General features: G+C 40.2%; 2 protein-coding genes across 3 annotated transcripts in view; both read right to left on the minus strand.

Annotated features, from left to right (window-relative positions):
* Positions 1 to 7,282: 7,282 nt before the first annotated feature.
* Positions 7,283 to 24,497, minus strand: part of LOC145634795 (uncharacterized) — a 32,671-nt gene continuing 15,456 nt past the window's right edge. For both annotated transcript variants that reach the window (XM_081686176.1, XM_081686175.1), the window contains exons 5-7: positions 10,357 to 10,391; positions 8,346 to 8,446; positions 7,283 to 7,724 (exon numbers count right to left, since the gene is read on the minus strand). In XM_081686176.1, the coding sequence (XP_081542302.1) occupies positions 7,632 to 7,724; positions 8,346 to 8,446; positions 10,357 to 10,391 (229 nt within the window). In that variant the 3' untranslated portion in view covers positions 7,283 to 7,631. The remainder of the gene's footprint in view (positions 7,725 to 8,345; positions 8,447 to 10,356; positions 10,392 to 24,497) is intronic.
* Positions 21,082 to 23,052, minus strand: LOC145634794 (uncharacterized). The gene is made up of 5 exons (XM_081686174.1): positions 22,634 to 23,052; positions 22,236 to 22,550; positions 21,973 to 22,092; positions 21,836 to 21,893; positions 21,082 to 21,693 (listed from the first exon to the last, which is right to left on the minus strand). Exons 3-5 carry the CDS (start codon positions 22,015 to 22,017, stop codon positions 21,383 to 21,385), a joined length of 414 nt encoding a protein of 137 aa, XP_081542300.1. The 5' UTR covers positions 22,018 to 22,092; positions 22,236 to 22,550; positions 22,634 to 23,052; the 3' UTR covers positions 21,082 to 21,382.

Raw genomic sequence — 24,497 nt, forward strand, 5'->3', positions numbered from 1 at the left:
AGCAACTACGAGCATTAGGAGGACACGACCATCCTTGAATCCCAGGACCGGTGAGAGCCGGTGATTAAGGGCTCGGTATGTGATACTGGGGCAATTGGATCAAGTAATCAAGACCCGATGAGGAAATCCAGATTGGGCCGAGGAATCGAGCCCAATCGAAATCCAAGCCTCGAAGAAGAAACCGGGCCCGATCGAGCAAGCATAGGCCCGATCGGGCGGGCGCGCGCAAAGCAACATTAAGAAAGAAGCCGCGCCCGATCGGGTGAGCGTAGGCTCGATCGGGCGCAGCACACTAGCAAGGGCGTAGAAAAAAAGGCGGGCCCGATCGGGCGGCCCTTCGCCCCGATTGGGCGCGTGTTTTTCTAAGGACCTGATTAGTTTTCATTTAAGGATTTGTTTTAGGGATGTTGAAGTACGATTTTTGTACGTAGTTTTTTATTACCTTCTCTTTTAGATTTTCCCTCTCGACTTAGGATATTCTCTCTCTCTTAAACTCTCTCAACATTGTTCTTAATTATATTCGTTAATCAAGATTTCTTTTGGTAACAATTTCTTCTCTTCTAATTTCACTTATTTTATTTAATTATTCATTATGTCTTGCTTTATTGATTTGATTAGTTTAGATTTAATTATGCTTGAGTAGTTTTATTTCTAGGGTTTATGGGGATCTAATAAATAATATGAAGGGGTAAATTTGTGATTGTTGATTATCAATGCTTGGTTAATTTCCTATTGATTGATTTAATGTTATGCAATTAGGTTTGACCAGATTTAATTGTATGAGTTTAGCAATATTAATTCGAGATTCGACAGATGAGCTGAGAATTGATGTTTAGGTTTAGTTTCAATAGGCGGACTAATTTATAAATGGTTAAGTCGAGATTCGACAGATGAGATTTAATACCGGTAAATTAACTCTGTGATTATAATACGTAGCGAAAGCCCTTAATAATCTGATTAATCGATGCTTGATGATTGCTTATTATGATTTGCCCTGGAATATTATTTATTGGTGAACCTATGCCCTAGGCCTTTTAATATTTAATTTCTCCCTACTTTATTTTCCCTGATCATATTCTTCGTAGTATAGTCTTTAATTACAACAACATTGGTTACCTTGATAATTTAGATTATAATAATTAATTAGGAGTAGAAAGACTTGTTTCCCTTTGGATTCGACCCTACTTCCCTATCTGCATTAGTTAGAGGACTTAGGTAATACTTTTGATTAGGGGATACGACTTTACCCTGTCAACAGTCACCTTCGACGATGTTCCTGAGGTACTGTGGAGGATTGTCACAAGCAAATGAAGATAGCAAGGCACTGTTACCTTTAGATGGCGTTCACGATCAGGCACTGTGGAGGTCGTCACCAACAATAATGCAGCAACAAATCGGTTACTCCAGAGACGTGTGATCGACGGTGCAAGATACGCGTTTCTTAACTCTTTTATCTGTTTAAATAACGCTAGTTTGCAGGTATTGGCGTTACAATAATGATTTAGGATCACAGAACGTTCTAAATCATTCTCCGTCCCTATCGCTACTTTGACTTCTTTTTTTGAAACTTGCGTTTTCCTAACTCAGTCAAAGTGGGGGCTTCTATAGACACCCAAATGTGTCTCCCAAAAACCAAACCCAGTGATGAATACCTTTCATGTCATTTGATTATCGAGCGAAGTGAAAGTGTAAAAAGCCTAGTGATGTGGTTATTTTTTTATTAAAATATCTCTCTTGCTGTTTTTGAAAATATATCTTTTTACACTCTATTTATGAAATAGCAAGTCCAATTTAGATTGGTCCATGATAAGGGTCCAATAATAGTGTAGTTGGCTTTGGCTCGAAAAGATCTTTCCAACGATATATTATAAGCCCAATTCCGATGAATAATGAGGAAGTTATGGCCTAAACTAAATTTGGCCCAAAATGAATTTGTGGCCCATGATCTAGAGGAGGACCTTTTAATTATTAATGTTATTAGGATTGATTTTAATCTTCTAGAGTAATTTAGAACGTTCTTTTAAATTCTAATGGAATTAGGATTAATAATTATATTTTAAAGAATTTTATTTTGAATAAAATAAGTGATTTATCACAAACCCGATTTTAATCTGATTAACGCGAAATTAGCTGCTTAATTGTATTAAGAAGAGGATTCTGCGTAGAAAGCGCGTTTGATTTCTGACTTAGCGCAAGATGACAAGTCTATCGCTTAGCGCTAATAGCTGTTGTCTGGCGCTAACAGCTGTCACCTGGCGCTAAGCTTGTCGTCTGGCGCTAAAACCTGTCGTTGGCGACAGGATGTATTTTATTCCGAATAGGACTTGATTTGTTTCCGGACTATTTTTTTCTATAAATAGGGGTCATATCTCCCCGTTTTTATTCATTCACAACCATCAATCTCTATTCTCTCTCTAAAAGCTAGAAGCTTATTCTCTTTCTCTATTCTTTTTCTAAACCTTCCCTCTCACAAAATTCCATATACATTAGTTCTACACACACCTAGCAAAGTTCGAAGTTGCCTTCTCTCTAGACATGAAAGGTTTATAATTTCTGAGGGTTTGGTCACAAATCTCTATTCAATTATTTAATTTAATTTGTTTGTTTATTATTTTCCTTGAAGTTACTAACGCGTGTATTTTGTTATTAGAGAGAGACACGAGGCATCCAAGTAAGTAATTTGATTGTTATTATTTTTATATAGAAATCATGCTTTGATTATTTTGATTCCTAGTATCATGTTAGGATGTATTATGATTCCTAGTATCATGTTTAGGGTAATATCTAAGATTTCTAATATCATGTATGATGCTTCTTATTTCTTTCTTTATATCATGTTAGTATCTTGTTAGGACTAAAGAATTGATCTTTAATGTTTAGTGACATACTAGGGTTTGTTATTAATCTTGTTAGTATCATGCCTAGGATCTTGCTATTATTTTTATGATTTATTAAGAATATCATTATTTTGATGATGATTGTTATTATTGTTGCTTGATATATATTGTTATTGTTATTGCTTGATCACGCCTTTTATGCATGTTTAACGGAATTTGTACTTGTAATCACGCTTAATAAGATAATTAATAATCTTGTTAGGGCTAATATGATTACAATTCAAGTGATCGCCAATAATAGTTTTGTTTGTGCATTAATATTCAACCAACATAGATTAAACAGGTTTAGGGTTAACCTATTGATTGCATGTTAGTCAGAAAGCGCACATGAATACGAGAAGAATAAAGTAGACGCATATTTTAGGGTAGGTTCAATCTCTTTTAGGTTGGATTTGTTCCTTCATCCCCGAATATCCAGTCATGGTTCTAGACCACTATGGAGTTAGCGATCTCGTGGATCGTGAAGGGGTGTAACCTTCATCCTATGAACGGTTTACAAGTTCCTAAAACTTGTTGGCGACTCTTTTACTCTGGCTTCCTTCCCTTTGGACGCCACCATACTTAAGTGTATGATCACAGTGGGGCTCGAGTGTGGGATGCTTGAAATATTCCCTACACTAAATCACCAAATAAATATTAAGTACGCGAACTTACCTTAAATAAGCTCTTAAAATAGCTTAGTACACTACAACAATTCTCGAACCAAGTCTCCTACATAAAGGGATCGTAATACGATATTAATTACCCTTTAATACATAATTTCCAGCAAATTAAACTCACTTTAAACAACTTATAATAATATGATGAACATTATTTTAAAACCCCTAAATGATCCCCTCTTTAATGGGTAATTAAACCCTTTCATTAAATTCACAATTCTACTACTTTAAATAAAATTCCAGCAACATTATTTGATTAAAACTCCCTTAAAACTATATTAAAACATACTTTTTTGCTCAATTAATCAATAAAATCATTAGGTATACAAAAGCCCCAAATCAGTTTGTATAAAAATCTTTTATAAATTAGAAACCCTTACTTTAATCATATCAAAATCTGAAAATAACACTCATAATAATAATATGAAAATATAAAATAAAACCTTTAAAATATGATTTTGATACTAATTAAACAAATTTTAAACAATAAAACCAAAACCATAAAAATAATTATCAATACCAATTAAAATAAAAAGAGGGGAGAGAAGGAGTAGCCACGATGGTGGCGGCTGGAAGGCGCCGCCGGAGTTCCGGCTGGACGGCGGCAGGACAACGGTGGGTCAGTGGCAGCGAATCCAAGTGGCTGAGTTCCTACGTGAAACAAAGAGGAAAAAAACATAAAAGGGAAAAAAGAAAAATAAAAGGAAAAGAAGAAAATAAAAGAAAAAATAAATAAAATAAAACTTACCCTTTGATTCTTGAGTGACAAAATTTTTGGGATCAAAAGGATATTTATAGTGTTAAGTAGGTTAGAATTATTTGGGCTCAAGAGATGATATAAGGGAGGAATAATTGGCCAAATAAATAAAAAGGATGATTAGGCTTTTGTAAACATAATTTGTAATTGGTAGAGTAAGTATTGATCAAATTTAAAACTCATTACTTAAAACCCATATTTAAAATTATTTTGGCCCAAAATATATTTTATAAGTAAATAAATAATTATTAAATATGTTAAAAATACGGGGCATTACAGTAAGAGGTGGTAGTTGTAATTTGGAAGCAGTAGGATGAGGGATAAGAAAGTAAGAAAGTAGTTTTGACAACAGTGGTGGTGGGGGAGGAGAGAGAAAGATGCGGTGGTTAAAAGAAAGACGCGGTGGTTAAAGGAAAGAAAAAAATCAATGGTTGAAAGGGATTTGACCGGCGTGTTTAATTTGTGGTGGGTGACGTAGAAATGGAGGTGGGTGGGGATTTGGGGCCAGATTTGTGCTGTTTGTTGTGGGTTGTATTGATGTTGTTGGTGGGTAAGTGGGAGGGAAGGTAAGGTGGTAGTAAAGGAGGAAGGATGAAGGAGGTGGTCCTGGAGAAAGAGAGAGGAGATCGAGGGAAAGAAGAGGGATAGGTTTTTATTTTATTTTTATAAAAAAAGATTTGTAAATTAAAAAATAAATCAATAAGAAAATAACACGTAGGCAAGGTAACCGATTATACCGGCTTGGCGATCTACTTGGTTCAATAAAGGAAGATGGGGTTCAAAGGTTTGATTATTCTTGAATAATCCAAAAGTTCGTTTATTTTGGGAGATTGGGGCAAATGTTGGATTATTTAAAGTAATTTTTCCTTTATTTAATTAGTAGATAAAATAACATGTAAAAGTTAGTTATAATCCATGAAAACCATGATATGATGTGAAGGCCTAAAGGACAAATCAATCCATTGAAGCATCATGTAAGAGCATTTCTAGAATAGTTTTCTTAAGATTAGGGGCCATAATAGATCATAGTTATTTATTGCATTAGTAGATTATGCATGCTAGTTTTTTTTATGTATATAGATGATGTTGTGCTATAGTTCACTAAATAATCACAACATAATAAACCTAGCTTCCGCTTATATTGAGATTGTTTTTTCAATCTAAGTACCTAAAAACCCTTCAATTTTAAGTGATGGATCATGCGAAAGCAAGGTTTCATTTCAAATTTTAAGCACTTTGCGGAAAAATACTATTTTACACACTTAATTGGTTGGGATTGGTTGTGCACAACAAGATTATCGAAAGGGTTTAGGATCTTGATGCAAAGAGTAATAATTAAACATGAGATAATTAATTATTCAAAGAAATTTCACTACCTTGCGTGCGATGCCACAATTTATAAGACAAAAAGTCAGATTGATAATTTTTTTTTATCACAAAACAAAAAAAGAGCGATTTCCCACAATATTGTTACAACAAAAATAATTTCCCTTTGTGCATCGGTGTTAAAAAAAATTTCCCAAATATTGTCTACATAGGATCGATGTTGCGCGTTAATTTATAGATGTTGGTTCAACTTAAATTGTAAACAGCAATAGCGGTTGTAGTTTTACAACCACTAGTAGAAAATTAGAAATTGGCACCGCCAAATGGCCACCGGTTTGGTTTGAACCAGTGGGAAAAAAATAGGAAAAAATGGGCGGGATTTTGTGGGATGGGTATTGCCACCGGTTCGGTTTGTGGGGGTTTGAACCGGTGCCAATTTCTATTTTTCTACTAGTGAACCGCTTCTACAATTAGCGGTTCTAGAAATAAACCTCATTTTACTAATGACCGGATTTTGCCTCCTTCGCCAATATTCATTAACAAGTTCAAAGATACAACATTTCAATAACATGTCTAGTTGACTTTATTTACAAAAAAAAAATACATAACCACTAATATTGCTAGTGATTTTAATATAAAACCGTTGATGACATTAGCGGTTATAAGTTGAACCAAAGACCAATTCTATGTGAACGGTACTTTGAAAATTTATTTTTAAATCGATGTATAATGAGAATTTATTTTTATATCGGTGTGTTAGGAAATTAGGGTGTAATTGTGTTTGATTAATGCAGAACAAATCAATGAAAATTAAGAACGAGAAAAACAATAAAGAAGATAAACAAAGAACACAAGGATTTATGTGGTTCGACCAAATTTAGACCTACATCCACGAGTGAGGGATTCGAGAGCTTCTTCACTATAATGAAGAATGAACGAGAGAATAATACAAGGAGTCCTAAATCTAATGGCTCAAAAGGTATGATCTAATTGATCAACTAAAAGGTCCTTTTATAACACAAGGAAACCCTAATAAAAACCCTAAATTGTTCCCCAAGTATATTAAAATAGCCGTCATAGAAAAGATATAATTTTAGGTAATAATCCATAAATTATCCTAGAAGAACCGAACTAGCGAGCTATAGCTTGGCAGCTAGCTCATGCATGCGACAAGTCCTCATAAGGTCGAGGTATAGCTCACTAGCATAGAGCTATAGCTCATCTGCTCGTCGCAAATTTCCAGCTTCGTCAGATTTTTGTAAAACGGTCATATTTATTAGAATTGGGCATATGACCTATTGTTGGAAAGCTCTTGAACCAAGCTATCACCTCCAACTTGAATCACCTCAAAATCACTTGTAGTTTGAGCGATATTAGTGTTCAAAGTCTATCCTACTAGATTTCGAGTCACAATCTAACACGGTGCATAATGAGAATTTATTTTTGTTTCAAGAAAATTGTTGGAAATCCTGTCAAAAAAAAATAAAAAAAATGTTGGAAATCACTCACAAAAAAGTTGGCAATGATAAAAAAAATTTGCCAGGATTTGTGCGTATATTAATGAAGTAGTAGCACTTCCTCTTTTATCCATTTCAACTAATTAAATTATTTCGGGATTTTCTGTATAAGTATAAACCATTGGCTTGTCAGCAAAAGTAATTTAGCTTTATTTCATAGTTTGTACTGAACTGATATTTCAATATCAAAATTTTAAACATGTATACAATTACTCAACAGACCATATTATTGATGTGCATCCCACATATCATAAAGATACAACCATGAAAAATGTTATGAGAATCTCGTCAAAAAAAAAAAAAAAAAAGTTCTGAGAAAGCTTTATTTGGAGAACTGAAGCAATCGTACTCAAAATTATATTGTGTCAAATTAAATGACTACATATCACCAAACTTCCGCAACTAGTCAACAGAAGCATCAAAAACGGAGCAAGAATTTGCTGAAACGTTTTGCTATTGGTCATCTGACCAAATATTATGAAGACGCTGATGCTCCATATGGGAGGAGAGCTGCCGCAACTATTCTACCTTCCTCATTCAAAATGTTGTATGTAGAGGCAGCATTTCGCTGAAACAAAACAGATGAAGCATGAGTGACAAAAGTTTAGTATACAATTATTTGAACTTTAGCAGAACTTGGACAAATACATATTGATACCACTGCAGCTTGGCACAGTGGAATGAAGGCTCAAGTGTCAGAAAGTTTCAGCATCACAATTTTCCACACATTTAACAAACAAATTTGTTTAAAGCAGCACATGAAATATGGTAGAATGGATGCATTTCATTGATAGCATGACTAGAGTACTATAGACAACTAATTACCGGGAGTGTTCAGTTTACAAAATCAAGGTACAAAGGAGCAAAAAAATAGAGTGCTATATAGCGCAGGATTCTTAACACTCAAAAGGTTCATAATATTCATAGGCATTATAAAAAAAATTAGTGCTAAACATTTATCCATAGCATCAGTTAAAATGCATAGTTTTGGTCTTCAACTTCTTTGACAAGTGATAACCCCAAGAATATTTCCGCTCAATGTATCCAGTAAACCTCTTCAAAAGACTTTTATTCAGAAATTCCTAAACATAAGCGATTCATTTGAATTATGCTAATGACTAACCAATGTTCAAACAAAGTAGTTAAAATAGAATTAAAACACTAAAGCAAATCCTTAAAGCACAATTACCGAGTCAACTGCTTCCAATCTTATGCCTGCAGAGCGCAAATAGCTCCGGAGTTCAGAATTTACTGGTTCAATGTGTCTTCCACATCCAAGAATTAAAATTTCTGCAACACATCACAAAATGGAATATTCAGCATACATCTTCCCTCTTTTTTTACTTCCTGTCATATTGTTGGGGAAGCTGAATACAAGCTAAACATCAATGTGACAGCAATGTAGCACATAAATAGATTAGCCCATGTAGGCAAAAACAACTAATATGTACAGTCTATAGGCAGTAACAGGCAACAGTAGACATGGAATCCATCGCAGGAAATGAGTTAAAACATCTTCTTTAAGGGTTACCTACCTTCAGGGGGAAGATCAATGTAAGTCATCTCCGTATTACTATGTTTCCACCGAGACTTTTGACAGTATCATTTGAGGCTTTAGGAGGTTGAAATTTTTTGGACATTCATGCAAACTTGATTCACAGGTAAGAAATCGATGTATATTTTCTAGCAAGAGTGAAATATCCACCATTTCATAGCATAATGGTTCTCGTATAAACTTAAGTTTTAATGTCATAACATGGAGTGAAGTAGAAAATTTAGAATATTATTATAGTTCTAATTCTTTAAACTATATACTTCGTATTAAGTTTTAATATTATTAAACTTGACTACCTGAAACTTTTCTAACAAAGAAAGGAACAGCAGCTATAGGCCTATAGCCACATGGAAAGAAACCTTAAAAAGCCACTTACACTTTTAGAAATTCATCAGATAGCGAAATCGAAATAAATAAGACTGGTTAAGAAGCCATGCTTGATAAGGAAACCCTTGGTCTAATTCCATGACGTGAGACGAATTGTAATGAGCATGGAAAAATTAAACAATCACCAAATATAAAAATTATGAGGCTTTTAAAACCCTAAAATGACCTTAATTGGTAGTCAAACCATAGATTCAGATTCAGATTCAGATTCAGCTACCACAATTATAGACAATAATCCTGATGCGTATCTGACTCTGTGAGAATACCACAAAAGTCACACACTATTTCCCTACCTTTAAAAAGTATTGAATAAACTCTTATGAATAGTATTGAAGATGATTATGCCCCTAAAAATGTTTATTTACATATTTACCCCTTTTAAAAGTATGACCACAATTTTATACTTCCTCCGTTAACTATTATTTGCAACATATATTATAAATGGATGCTAACTATTATGTGCAACAAATGTTTTCTTTCCTTTTTAGGTTATCATTTCTCTCTATCTCTCTCCTCATCACACACACCCAACTTTTTCTCTCTCCATTTTACACTCACAAACAAATTTTGCCTAGAAGTCTGCAAACACCCCCTTTGTTGCAAATAATAGTTAACGGAGGAAGTAAATAGTGTTAAGACGATTATGTCCCTTAAATGTATATTTACATACCTGCCCTCGTTAATGTTTATTGTTTCTTTTAAAACTATTAAGAGTGCATGGACATTTATACCCCTAAAAATATCTGTTATATACTTTCCCTCATAAATGCTACTAACAACTAAAGTTATAACATAACATCAAATCAAAAGAACTTCTCGGGCATGGCTAGCTATGATACGCGCATCAGGCGTTAGGCGCCTTAGTTATACTAAAGTTGCAGCTTCCAGAATAAAGGAACAGAAAGCAAGGAAGCAGGGCTTGTATTACACAGTATCCTTCAATGCAATCAAGCAACTTCATGAGGAGCACTTTATTCTTAAGACATGAAACTTCATGTGTTCAAAAAATCAACATACGAATAAGTACAATTAGATCTATAGATGAAAAGGCGACCACTACTCATAAAATACTATTTTTTATCTTCCTTTCACCAACATTCAAAAGCATTTAGAACACCATGCCACTTATAGTTTGACTTTTCTCAAGATATCATAAGAAATGGAGTATAACACATTAGCAGTTTCAGCACAGCAATTTTGTCAATAAGCTTCATACAGCATCTATAAATTATATTTATTGACAATATGCCTTCATTACCTGGAATAGGCCGAAGAATCTGGAAGATGGACAAACTATAGCAGAAAGAAAAATGACATGTTAATTTTCTGAGAGATAGGTCAGTAACGTAAAATATTATGCTACATAGTATCAGACAAAATATGCACCAAGGAAGTACAATTTGGGCAATCAAAATTCAAAACTGCATATCATTCGATGTTTACAATAACCGAGGAAAAATACAGCCTTGTATATTTAGATCAGATCAGCTTTATGCATTATGCAAGAAGCCTTCTTTTTAAGTACCTATGTCAAATTCTCAGCACTCCCACATGGATATGATATTCTACCCAAACACAAAAAATTCCAGCAAGACATACCAAAGTCGTAAGGGTCATGGTCCAAGTTATCTTGACATTGGTTTGTGCTCAATAAGGTACAAGGCAAGGAAAGCCAAGGAAGAGAAGCAAAGCTTTCAATTTGAGAAAGGATCCTGATTGTCAGCACTAAGGCACATTAAGCGGGAGGCATTGCGACGTTGACAACGAAAATGAGTATTTATAGAAGTGACAAAAGGAATATTAGCACGAAAGCAATATCAACATGCTAGGAATTAGCTCCCAAACAGAAGGTAGGCAAGCTAATTAGACAGAAAAGGATAGCTAAGAGGGATAAGTTGTATTATCAAACTGATTGTTCAACAATACAATGCCTTCTTTCGAGAGGAAGGTGCTCTCCAACAAGTCAATAACAGACTTCTCAACAATATTCAACATGATGATTATTCCTCCTAATGAGGTCTATATATAGAAAGACTTTCCTAACAAACTCTAGCTTATTCCCCAAGTCACTAATAATAGACTATGATTAATATGCCCTTCTCCCAAATATTGATTCCTTGCACAACAACCCATATGCTTAGAACAGAAGCATTGGTTCTCATTCATTAATAATCACTCCATCAAAAACCTTTATTTTTTATTTAACAATTTTTTTTAAGTGTAATAGTAATGACTCTAAACTAGCTATAGGTCACACCCAAGGGTCAACAGATGGGAAACATCTAACATAAAAAACATAAAGGAAAGTGTTAAAGGAGATGAAGCTTCTGCATCAGTGACAGCCTAACATATGTTACCACTTCTGATGACAATGTTTAGAGTGGCACCAGTTCTACAATGGTGTCTTCTGCCCATACACCTAGATGTCCACGCATCACAGCTTGGTAAAGCACTACTGCCTAGGGGGGATTCTTCGCCCATTGTGTAGATCACGTAGAAGAAACCCATTCTTATAGCTCTTGATATCTCCTTTTTGTTCGTGCACTAGCATTTGTGCGGGTTTCAACATAGTACACACTTCTGTATACTATCATTTCCAAAGGAGATGCTTGCCATCGGTTCTTTTGTGTTGTAAAAAGGGAATAACCAGAATCTTTAAGCATCATTTCTCCCACATCATTAGACAATACACGTGAGCAATTTACCGTACTCTCGGGTGAGCTTGGAGACATAACTCCATGGTAATCGTCTTTCCCAAAGGAGTACTACATGAGTTTATGCGCCTGAGATTGTATTTATCTTTTCTTTCATAATCTCACATTGAGAGCAGTCTTACAATTCAGAAAACAAATCCTTTATTCCTTTTCATTCATGCCTTGAATTTCCACCATGCAAGCTATGTATTCATTCACGTAGTCGCAAATAGAATTCTTATGCCCAATATCATGTGCCTTCATTCCAAAGGCAAAAGAATTACTAATTTCAATATCAGTTTGGGTCACCATAGCTCAGCATCCCATGACAAGTACAGGACTAAAGAAATGACCACCTTTAGGTTATCACTTAGTTATCATATCCTAAAGTACTGCTCGATGTCAAATAGAAATATATCATCTATGAATTTGTAGCGCAACTATAATCATAGATTTTATCTTCATCGGATCAATGACACTGATGAGATCATCACCTACCTCGCGCATAAAGAGTTCACCGGTCCTCACTCATTAGTTACATACTATGTGTAAATTTTGATATTATTTTGACATTGAATTGTGCGATACTCTCTTACGAGACGACACAAAAGCAAGCCAAGGGTGAGCAAGGCTTGTGCAAGCGTATTGACCTTAGCAAAGCTTTGGATTTCAAATGGCAAGAATCCAAAAACAGTGGAAGAGGCTTGTGCATGAATATGAGCATAAGAAAAGCTATTTATTTATAAAGAGACACCCTTAAGAGACAAAAGAAGATCAATCAAGACGCTTAGGCACAACAATAATGAGTATGTACATGACAAACAAATGAAAAATAAATAAATAAATAAAGGTTAACATAGAGGCAATATCAACAACCTTGTCTGGAAAAACCCGGTCTATCAATAGAAGCAATATCAAAAACCTTGTCAGCAATATCAACAACCTTGTCTATCAATGCTCCTTGTGATGGACTCTTAACTTAAAAGGAAAGAAACCTAACTCTAAAAGACCTCCCAGACCAACTCGCTTTGTTCTTCAACTTTAAATTAAATTGCTGGCTGGTGATCAACTACCAGAGGATAAGTTGGAAAACCGTGCCACCTGTTTAGGGTAAAAATACCCTAGACGTGTGGACCAATAAGAGGAGGCCACGTGTCAAATTCAGTCTGACCCAATAGCCACCTGACACGTGTCCCCTTCAGATAACTTCTGAAATTGCGGCCTTCAAGGGCCCAAATCCCAAGAAGCGCCGTAATTCGGCGCAGCCCACTAAAATCTAGGTCAAGTGGCCTAGATTGGGGCACACCTACCAACGACCCTATAAATAGGGAGATATTTCCCCATTTTGGAGACACAATCAATCATTTTATTACACCTACTTTCTCTTTCATCAGAGAAAACACCTGAGCTTGGAATCCAAGCAGATACCCACCTAAATTTCCGCACTCTTTATTCTCTTTCAAGTTACTAACTTGATCGTCGGAGGCGGAGCTCCAACAACCAGAGTCTCCATTCGTTGTTTTGCAGGTGCAGCTGCTCGAGCCAGACCAATCTTTGTGACGTAAATCTCCCGAGGGACAAAAATACCCAAAACATTTGGCGCCGTCTGTTGGGAGAGTACCTCAAGGATGGTTCAAGAATCTGTACCACCTCCTGAGCGTCCAGTTGACCAACCGGAGGTCTTTACTACCAAGAGGACGATGATCCTCAGGTCGAAACATATATAGCCAATGATGCGTCTCTGATAACCAAGCCAATGATGCGTCTCTGATAACCAAGCCAATGATGCCTCTCTGATAACCAAGCGCATCCGGCGGAGCGGGGTGCAAGCCAGGCGGGTACAAGTCGACCTCCCGTCAGCCGCAAGGGGAAACCCATACGGCCGGTGGATCTGCTCCAGTCACTCGAGACGAACTCATGAAGTTCATGACTACTTTCAAGGGTGAAATCAAGGATCTGATCACCAAGAGCCGGGCTGGCCCAAGCAAGGGTTAGTCGGCAAGGAGAAGAGGAAGTCAGTCAGAGATGGGCAGCCAACTCCGCATCCAAAGGAGAAGGCAGGACCATTGACTGGTCCAAGATTCTTCTGCCTAAGAGGAATACCAACAATACCCGCCGGAGTGAACAACCGGTGGGAAACAAGAAATCAACTCTTGATGCCCGGGAGATCATCACCCGCAAGAGGAATCAACAGTTGTCTGAGTCAACTTCCACTTTAAGCTTCCCAGACAACTTTAAGAATACATCTGCAGGGAATTTACAATCCTTGCATGAGAGCCATACAAGCGGTAATACTGTCCATTCAGGCCCTCAGATGATTGGGAATGCACCGTATGTACCGCTTATGGTCTACGGCCCGTACTCTCCTCATTTCATGCAACCGGCCTTCTTCGGAGGTCAAGCGGCATACAGCAAAGTCCAGCCACTGGCAGCTTCGTCTGCTCCGCCTGGGTGAACAAACTTCTGCGTTCACCCGGGAAATAACCGAGGCGGCACAGCCGGCCAAGGTTAAAAATGTGTTGGTAGGTACTTATGATGGTACCTCCAACAAGATCACCTCATGGCTTATACCAACCTCATGTATTTACAGGGGTTAGATTATGCCACTTGGTGTCGGTGTTTTCCGGCTACATTGAAGGGCATTGCCCAACAATGGTTTGGCAACCTGCCAACCGGTTCCATCGATAGTTTCGAGAAGCTTGTCTTCTTGTTTGCTTCCAACATCTCAATGAACATCCCTGCGAAGAAAACAAGTCTTGACTTAAGCACCATTAAGCAGGGAGAGAGAGAAGGATTACGCTCTTACGTCAGGCGATTCAATCTGACCAGAATTCAGATTCAGGGACTGTCTGACAAAGTTGCCTTTACAAACTTCTTTAAGGGTCCGAGAGACGGGTCGACCTTTAAGTTCGACCTTGTCAGAAAAGGGGCATTTACCTTACAGGCATCTCTGAGGGAGGCGGAAAGCTATACTCAAGCAACCGACCTCTACTCGCCAAGAAGTCGGACCCCAAGAAGTCTGACAGACAAAAAGACAGCCGGCGAGAGCAAGAAGAGAAAAGAAGTCTAGGCGGTGAGTGATTCTAACCAGCCGTCCCAGAAGAAAAAGAAAGAATTTAAACCGAACGTCCCCAAGTACGAGTTTAATAAGGACTGCAACTCCATCCTCATGGAGATCAAGGACCGGCTGTCTCAAGAGAAGCCGAATCCAATGAAAAGTTCCATTCAATCAAGGAACAAATATAAATTTTGCCAATACCATGAGGAAGTTGGCCATGACACCAACGACTGCTTCAACCTTCAACGAGCGTTGGACCATTTGGCTGGCTGAGAAAGGGATGTTAAAGTCCTACATTTCTAAGTCCAAAGGGACTAATAAGAAGAACCCGGGGCAGTCCTCTAAGACACCCCAGCCTACTAGTGGCTCGGAAACTGACAAAGAACCGGTCTACACTATAGCAAGCGGGTTCTCATGCGGTGGCCCTACCATCCGGGGCACCGAGAGCCATCTTCGAAAGATGGACAATGATGATGATGATGAGAAGGCGGCAGCTAGCTCCACCTTCCCAGACGTTTTGATTACTGCGAAGGACAGGGGCACCGTCCGCCGTCCGCCGGGCGCATGACGACCCGGTCGTCATTGAATGTAAGGTCGCCAACCAGCTGGTTGGGCGAATCCTTATTGACATCGGCAGCTTGTCGGATATCATCAGTCTCCGGTGCCTGCAAAAACTAAAATACAAACTCAGCAGCATGCACCCGGTTACCCACCCCTTGGTTGGTTTTGGGGGTGGGATGGTTTACCCAGTCGGTAGGATCGACTTACCTATCCGACTGGGTGAAAAAGAAAAAGGACGACACCTAGTCGTCAAATTCTTGGTCGTTGAGGAACTGACTGCCTATAACATCATCTTAGGCCGTCCAACCCTCAATGAAGCCAAGGTTGTAATCATCTCTTCTCTCATGCTCATCAAGTATGAGAGGGATGATGGCTCTTTTGGTTCCTTGAACAGGGACCAGAAGACGGCCCGGGAGTGCTACCTCCCAGCCGTCAAAGATACTGTGGCTCCACTGTGGCCCCAGGCAGGAACTAATAGACCTTAACAATGTCAAGGATGGTCAGCCAGCCCTAAAGAAAAGAAATGTTCATCAGCTGTGGAAGTAAAAAAAGAGAAAAAATAGCAATCACTGACGGGGAACGGTCAGATGAGCTCCGTCCCCAACCTGGTAAACATATTGATATACCTCTGGATGATGACAGTCGTCCAGAGCGTACTGTTAAGGTTGGGACGGCTGCTTATGCTAAGTTGGGTGCAGATCTGCACCTAGAAAGAATTCAAAGACATTTTTACCTTTGAAGTGGAAGAGATGTCAGGCGTCAGCCCGGATTTCGCTGTCCAAAAACTCGTCGTGGATCCAAAAAAGAAGCCCATCCGGCAAAGGAAAAGAAATCACGGCGAGGAAAGAAGTCAGGCGGCAGCTGCCGAAGTCAAAAAGTTGTTAGATGCTGGGTTCATTCGGCCATGTAATTTCCCTGACTGGGTGGCGAATGTTATGCTTGTAAAGAAGCCGAATGGTACCTGTCGTATATGTGTGATTACACAGACCTCAACAAGGAATGCCCAAAGGACAGCTATCCGCTCCCAAAGATCGACAGTCTGGTCGATTATACAGCCGGACATGCCTTGATGAGTTTTATGGATGCCTACTCCGGCTTCCATTAGATACCCTTATGGAAAAAAGATCAAGAGAAGACGGCCTTCGTCACTGATCAGGAGCTATTCTGTTATACTGTGATGCCGTTTGGCTTAAAGAATGCGCATTCCAACGGATGATTAATACAGTCTTCATTAATCAAATTGGGAGGAATGTGGAGGCGTACATTAATGACATGATAGTCAAATCCAAGCAACAGACGGATCACCTTGCTGATCTCCGAGAAACCTTCACCACCCTCAGGCGGCATAAGGTTATGTTAAATCCCAAGAAATGCGTCTTTGGTGTTGAGTCTGGGAAGTTTCTCGGATTCCTTATTGATCAAAGGAGGATAGAGGCTAACCCTGAGAAGATACAGGCGGTGATTGACATGAAGTCACCCCGCACTGTTAAGGAAGTACAGAGACTAACCGGTTGCCAAGCGGCATTGGGGAGGTTCCTCAGCCAGTCAGGTGACAAATGCCTTTATTTTTTCCAAGCAATCAGAAAGAAGACTAGATTTGAATGGGGGGATGATGCTGAGGCGGCCTCTCAAAAAGCTGAAAGAACACTTGCACTCTTTGCCAAGGCTTGTTAGCCCTCAGCCCAAAGAGATGTTGTACATGTACCTAGCCGTCTCAGACCATGCCCTCAAGACGGCATCCAGCTCCCGGTCTATTTCATTAGCCATGTGCTAAAAAATGTTGAACTCCGGTACCCCATGGTTGAAAATTTTGGCCTTGCTTTGTATATGGCATTCAAGAAGCTGAAGCCTTATTTTCTGGCACATCCGGTTGTAATTTACGCCGATCAGCCCCTCAAGCGGTCAATGTCTACCTTAAAGTCATCCGGCAGAATGTTGAAATGGGCTATTGAAATGCAAAGTCTTGAAATCACATTTGAACCCAGAAAGACAGTGACGGGTCAGGCGTTTGCCGACTTCATTGTTGAAATGACATGACCGGTTCCTCCGAATAACATTGATCAGGTTTGGAAAGTGTATGTAGACGGGAGCTCGACAAAGAACGACTGTGGTGCAGGGATTATATATGAGTCCCCTCATGGGGAAAGATTCGAGTATGCACTTCCATTTAAGTTTCAGGCCTCGAATAACGAGACGGAATACGAAGCCCTGCTAGCCGGAATCTGCATGTGTAAGGCGGCGGGGGCAACAAAAATTGACGCCTACTCACATCTGTTGGTCGTAAGCCAGTATGAGGGAATATATGAGGGAACTCACCCGGCTATGATCAAATATCTTCAGGCAGTCAAAGTGGAGGCTAGGGCACTTGAAATATTCCGTATGAGTCAAGTGCCCAGGTCAGATAACAACCAGGCGGATGCATTGTCCAAACTGGTATCTTCAACCTCCTGTGATACGCCTCAATCTTTTGGGAAGTTCTAGGAAAAAAGAAGTATATATGAAGAACTCATTGGAATCCTGGACCGAAACTATACCTGGATGGATGGCATCCGGGTATATTTAACAGACGGCACGCTTCCTGATTCACTGCAGGAGGCAACCGTCATGAAGAAACGAGCAGCAAACTTTAAGATGAGAAATGGAGAGCTCTTCAAGAATTCAAGACGGGTTTTCTTAAACCTTTATTTAAGTGTGTTACCCCAGAAAAGGGGAAAGAAGTTCTCGAACAATTGCATGCGGGATACTGCGCCTCCCATATAGGCGGCAGGTCCCTAGCCGTCAGAGCAAGGCGGCATTATTTTTAGGCTACTCTTGAGTAGGGGTGTTCAAAAAAACCCGACCCGATTTTCCGATGACCCGATAACTACCCGATGGGAATTTTTTTAAAAAAAACAATTTTTTTCGGGTCGGGTTCCAGACCCGGGAAAATTACTTGTAATCCGGGTCGGGACATGGGCCGCATATTTTAATACTCGGGTACCCGGATTTCCCGAAAATTAAAAAAAAAAAAACCCTCAAAATTTAGCCCAGCCCATTCAATATTTCAATGTAGTGCAAATTAGGGTTCTCTCTTTTCCCACTCTCTCCTCTCTCACCGTTCTCTCTCTCTTCCCCTCTCTCTCCTCCTCTCTTCCTCTTCCCCTCTCTCCTCTCTCGTCGTCCTCTCTCTCTTCCCTATCTCTCCTCCTCTCTTCATTCTTCCTCTTCTTCTCTCTCTCTTCCTCGATCTGCCGACTGCCGCCCTCTCTTCCTCTCTACTTCGAAATAATTAGGTATCCTCTCTGCTTCGAAAGACTGTAAATTAGGGTTCATGCGAGTTCAACCCTTCACGGATTAGCCTTTATTCAAGCCTTCACGAGTTCACGCGAGTTCAAAGCTTCAAGCGACTCAATCTTGAGGTCACACGATTTCAAGCGACTTTAGCCTTCAATCTATGGTATTTTTAGGGGTGTTTTAAATTTCGTTGTATTTTGTGGTAGATTTGAATTTATGTAATCCAATTGTTAGTATTATTCTGGTAATTGGACTAAATCCATAGTGTATTTCGTTGAATTCGTGGTATTGTGTTTGTCTATGACTATATTCTTCATTGTTCAAGGAATTCAAGGTATCCGTAGTGTATTTATTTGTTTGCCTAGTTTTTTTTTTTTCTCAATTAGATTACAGTAGGATAAATACATAAAATTAAGTAAACAGTTATTTTAAAAAAAATAAAAATAAAATAAAAAATCCGGGTACCCTATGTCCCGACCCGAATAATTCGGGTACCTGGAACCCAGGTACCCGAGATATTCGGGTCGGGACATGGGACAAATGAACAACTGGTGAAGAAATGTGACAAATGTCAAAGGTTTTCGGGCCCGGGTACCCGGATTTGAACACCCCTACTCTTGAGGCAGGTGCTAAAGAACTGGTGAAGAAATGTGACAAATGTCAAACGTTTGGCAAGCTTATTCACTGCCCGGATACTGATCTGACGGCAATCCACAGCCTAGTCCCGTTTGCTAAATGGGGCATGGACATCTTGGGTCCTTATACGCCTGCACCAAGCGGAAAGCGTTATATTCCGGTGATTGTGGATTACTTCACCAAGTGGGTGGAGTCGGAGGCGAAGGCGGTTAAGAACATCAAGACCAAGGATGTCATCTCTTTCATTTGGAAGAACGTCATCACTCGGTTTGGGGTACCTATGTCTATGATGTTTGATAATGGCCCTCAGTTTGAAACGCTTCACCTTAAGACTTGGTTGGGAGATCAAGGGATCTCACATTATTTTGCATCAGTCGGCCGACCCCAAGCAAACGACCAAGTTGTTCAACAAACTCATCTCAGACGGCATCAAAAAGAAAATTGAAAGGGCCGATGGCTTATGGGCTGAAGAATTGATTCATGTCCTATGGGCCATCTTGCCCATTGAACATTACGAGGCGACTCTCAGAGTCATGCTTTATGATGAAGAGGCAAATTGGGAGGTCATGCGGCTTGCATTGGACTCCCTCCCGGAACGCAGGGGCAATGCTGCCATGCGTCATGAGATATACCGTCTGAGAATGACGAGAGCCTACAACAAGAAAGTACACAAGCACCCTTTGAAAGTAGGTGACTTTGTGTTACGAAAAATGGAAGCAACCGGTAGGGCCAATGAGCTTGGAAAGCTAACCCCCAATTGGGAAGGCCCCTACCGAATCCATGAAAAAGTTAGGGATGGCACCTACCGCCTGAAACCCCAGACTGAAACCCCAGACGGACGCCTGCCTAGAACTTGGAATGTAGATAACTTTAAAAAGTACTACTTCTGAGAATTGTAAATTTTTTGTAAACAAAAAGTCTATTAATGAGAAATCACGCTTTGTTTTCAATTGTGTTGTTATCTTTATAATTACTATTCCGTAGACAGATTATTTACTAAGCCAACTAAGTTCGAAACTTAGTGGCGAACTCAACGTCCAAATAACTTGCGGCAATGGCCAAATTCATAAACTAGGCACAAAAACGCTTAGCAACTATACAATCAGTCTCGAACAAGACCAAAGGCCAATGGCCGGATGGTTGCTTATATTACAAAACCGCCTATCCCGTTATGGACAACAGCGTCCAGCGACACCCTTCCGGGTGCAATCGTCGCAGAGAGCAGACTCTTTGTCAGCTCTACGTATCTATGCAGACGGCAACGATAGAACGACCAAATTGGTCTACTCATAACCGTCTAATAGTCTACAGAACGATTAAGTTTTCGAAATACCGGAGAGTCGGTTTTCGACCGAAGTTCTTACTTAGATTATTTATTCCAAAATTGCACTCTCTCCCAATTGGGGCAAAAGAGTTTTGTGTAACAGCTATGCAACAACCCTAAACGGAATATTACCACTTGGGTAAGAGGCTTGAAGCACCCGTTTTAATGGCCGGTTGTGCACTTGGTTTAGGGCAATCACCATTGTGATTGATTGGCCTAAAAACATCTCATACTTCTCCAAGTATCAAATGTTTTCAAGCCAATTAATCAATTTGAAATGAAACCAACCACACAGCCGTTCAGGGGCAAGAACAACCGGATTACAATCTGCCGCATGCTTTTTATAAGTTAGGCAAAATATCAAAGAATTGCAGTATATACACAAAATTCAATTCAAAAAATTCAAACGCAAACATGTATAAAAAAACCGACTGAGTCAGAATACTTCATAAAATTAAAAATGGCACAAAGGCCAGAATAATTGTTAACCGGAATCACATCCGGTGCAGAAACAAAAGAAACAAATTGTCAACCCAACTCCACAATTGGTAAAATTACAACATACTCGGCTTACAAGCCGGAAAAGAAAAATAATTAGCATACAGCCGCAGAATTTGGGGAGGCTGGTTCAAGGCTGAGGTGGAGGCTGCTGACTCGGCTGGTTTGGACCGGTAGGGAGGACTTCAGATTAATTATCGGCCGCTCGTCCTTTGCCGGCTCCTCTTCGTTGTCTGAGACTTCATATCCCAGCTCTGCAGCCCAGTCTTTGAAGCGAGGCAGAGTTGCCTCTCCCATTGGGCATCATACACCGCAGTGGCGTAGTAAACCTAAGTTTGTAGACTTCAAAGTCTATATCCGGATAGAGGAGCCCCAAGGTTATCTTCTGGCAGGCTGCATTGTCCCGCTCATTCTCCTCCTTCAGTCGAGTCTGCTCCTTGGCGATCTCATCAGCCTGCTGGTTCCGTAGGTTGACAATCTCCATCCCTAACCAGGCGACGTGTGCCCGGAGCTTCGTGTTCTCCTTATCAGCGTCCTCTAATGCCCTAGCATCTGCCAATTTTTTATCAAGGTCATTAGCCCGGCTGTTGGCTTCATTGTTAGCCCCACTGCTTTAATCTTTAATTCACACATATAATTAGCATATTCGACAGAGTTAGAGTTTTTCAGTGGCCCTCTGTTTGGCGTCATTTACCTTTTCTTGTTTCCTCCTGAAGGGGCCCCAGAGCCCATCCACCCTCAACATTATTAACCTGAGAAAGGGCAGTCGGAATATGAAACACTTGGTAAAATAAAAGAAAAATATCAGAATCAAGTTGAAGAATAGTTTACCTCAGCCAGTTGGCCCATTATCCGGTCAAAGTCCACTACCTGCATATCAGGTATGGAGTTTTAGGGTCCTCACCATTCGTTTAGCAAAACCATGAAGATTCGGCTCGTCGGATGTAAGATCTGCACCAAAAGAAGTACTTGGTGAGAAGGATGCAGCGTAGTTGGCATTCATTCGTTGCCGGCTGCTAACTGAACCCCCCGAAGGGTCAACCTTAGTTTTGACTCGCATAAAGTCAAGCAGCCAAGTTCAATCTTGTTCTTACCTTGGGTTTGAGGATGGGGCTTAGAGGCGTCCTCCTCCCCAGTCGTTTTGGTGCACCGGCTGCAACATTGGGTGGCTGGCCACCTTTCTTCGATGTCGTAGAGGCATCCGACGCTTTCTCCCCTGAACGTTCTGAGCTTTCACTCGGAATCTTCATGGCAGAAGGAGATTTGCCACCTAAGACGATTCGGATTCGCAGTAGAAGTTGATTGGGAGGGGTTCTTCTTTGCGGCCTTGGCAGCCGGAGTTTTGTCCAGCTCCTCCCCTTCCCTTTTGAAAAGCTTAGAGATGGAGCGTGGAACGCTTTTAGTGGCATCTTGCAAATAAAGAATCAAATGTTACCAGCCGGCAAACCCTTGGAAGAAATTTAAAGGAAACAAGACAGTCAGGCGGTCTTACCCCGCCTTTCTTGGCCTCCTTGGCCTCGATGGCTGCTCTCTTAGAGAGCGCGCTTTCTTTGCGCAGCTGACTTAGCCAGGATTTTTCCCAGATCAACCATCTTCAAGGTGTCAACTGCAAGGACAAAATAAAAAGTTAGTGAAAAATTATAAAAAGTTGAAGTACAAAAAAAAAAAAAAAAAAAAAAACAGAAAAGCCGGATGCTAAGTGGGTCTACCCTTGGGAAACATGGTGCTTAACCCGTAGGCAGACAGGAATCTTTCGTCCTTGAAGAAGTCCGGATGGGGGATCTAGTTTTTAGGCACAATAATATGAATCTCATCCCCCAAGGGCTCAGTTGTGGTTTCAAAGAAACCCGGATCTATTATTTGCTCCCGCGCCCTAGAAGAGAGTGCCGAGAGGACATTTCCTGCCAAGAGAACCGGTTCCTTATTGTACCGGCGTAGCGTCCGGTTGTGTCTTAGGGGAGGAGACCAAATAAAACTTCTCCTTCCACCCAGACAATTTGAACACTTTGTCCAAAGTCGTCACATGGTCGCCTGCTCAAATAGTGCATATGAGCAAAGGCGGAAAAGTTGGGGGCAATATTCTGGAGCTCGCAGGCGGCAATGTAGCTCAGAATATTCACCCATGAATTTGGGGTGAGCTGCCAAACACCCAGATCATACCTTTAGGATTTTCCTAATCCCAGTATGGAGGGGGAACCGGAAGCCAGCTTCTATTACCGCCTCATAGTAGACAAAGTAGTTGTCTGCATTTTCTATGTTATCCTCTGAGGCCATAACCGCGTCCCCAGGCGGAACTATAATATCCCACCCCTTTCCAAAGGGGTGTTTTTTTTTAAGGCCCTCAACAGCTATGTCACCCGGAAGCATTCTAATCTTCTTTGGGAAAGGGTTGGCTGAAGCTTTGATAGTCAGCCGCAAAATTATCTTGATTGGAGCCAGATGCCTCGGTTCCCGATCTTTAAACGGCCTCATTGCTGCTTGTCTCTTCTCAGACTCATTAGAGGAGGCGGCCTCTTCACCGTCTACCTCTCTTACACTTGAGCTCCCGGAGGAAGAGGGAGCCTCATCGTCAGAACTACTCCTCTCCTCCGAATTCCCTTGTTCCCCATCCAGAACAATCTCGTCGGCGGGCACTTCATTAGCGCGCCAACTCTTAGACTTTTGTTTTACTCTAGCCATTGTGACCTGCACACATCAAACTCTTAAATACTAGAATTTGTCTCCTCTTTGCTTAGCCGTGGGCCATCCAGGATCACTTTTGGAGCTCGCAACGTTGAGTTTTATTCCCTCCTTACTAATTCATATGAAGTTAGGTTAGCTACTTCCCCCAGTGGGGATAAGGAATTTCAGAATAGAAAACCCGAATGAAATGGGATTTTTCCTAAGGCGAATGAAGAGGGCGCTCTTTAGACGGGGTGGGTTTAGGGTAATGTTGGGAGTCGTAGCTTCTCTAGTGTTACAGCTTTCCGGCGACTTAGAAAGGACCTGCTTTCCAGGCGCACACAGAGAAGGAGAAATTCGGGGATGAACACAGCAGTTTCGACAGTCCAGAAAAGGCACCCCTGTTCTAGATTCAGCCGTTCCGGGACACCGGCTGAATGTCCTAGGCAGTGCTGAGTGTGTGGATTGAGAGCTCATTTTATTTTTTAAAGACTATATATACAGACGGAAAAAAGAATGTATACAACTTGAAAAGAAGGAAAAGCTAAAAATGATACAGGCGGTTACCTTACGTTAACTCTGGAAACTCTGAAAACTGCTACAGACGGGTGACCAGGTGTTGCAAAGTTAGCACACGAAAATCTTGAGAATTTAACGCAGACGGAACTAGAGAATCTCTCTCTAAAAATCTCTCT

Source organism: Chenopodium album, chromosome 6 (genome assembly GCF_948465745.1).
Source record: "Chenopodium album chromosome 6, dcCheAlbu1.1, whole genome shotgun sequence".
NCBI classification, from domain to species: domain Eukaryota; kingdom Viridiplantae; phylum Streptophyta; class Magnoliopsida; order Caryophyllales; family Amaranthaceae; genus Chenopodium; species Chenopodium album.

Coding starts and splice junctions, on each gene's coding strand:
- LOC145634794 (XM_081686174.1), bottom strand. CDS start 22,017: ATGCAGGTAGTGGACTTTGACCGGATAATGGGCCAACTGGCTGAG. Junction 21,894..21,972: donor TAATGGGCCAACTGGCTGAG/GTAAACTATTCT, acceptor GCCCTTTCTCAG/GTTAATAATGTTGAGGGTGG. Junction 21,694..21,835: donor TCAGGAGGAAACAAGAAAAG/GTAAATGACGCC, acceptor AAAAATTGGCAG/ATGCTAGGGCATTAGAGGAC.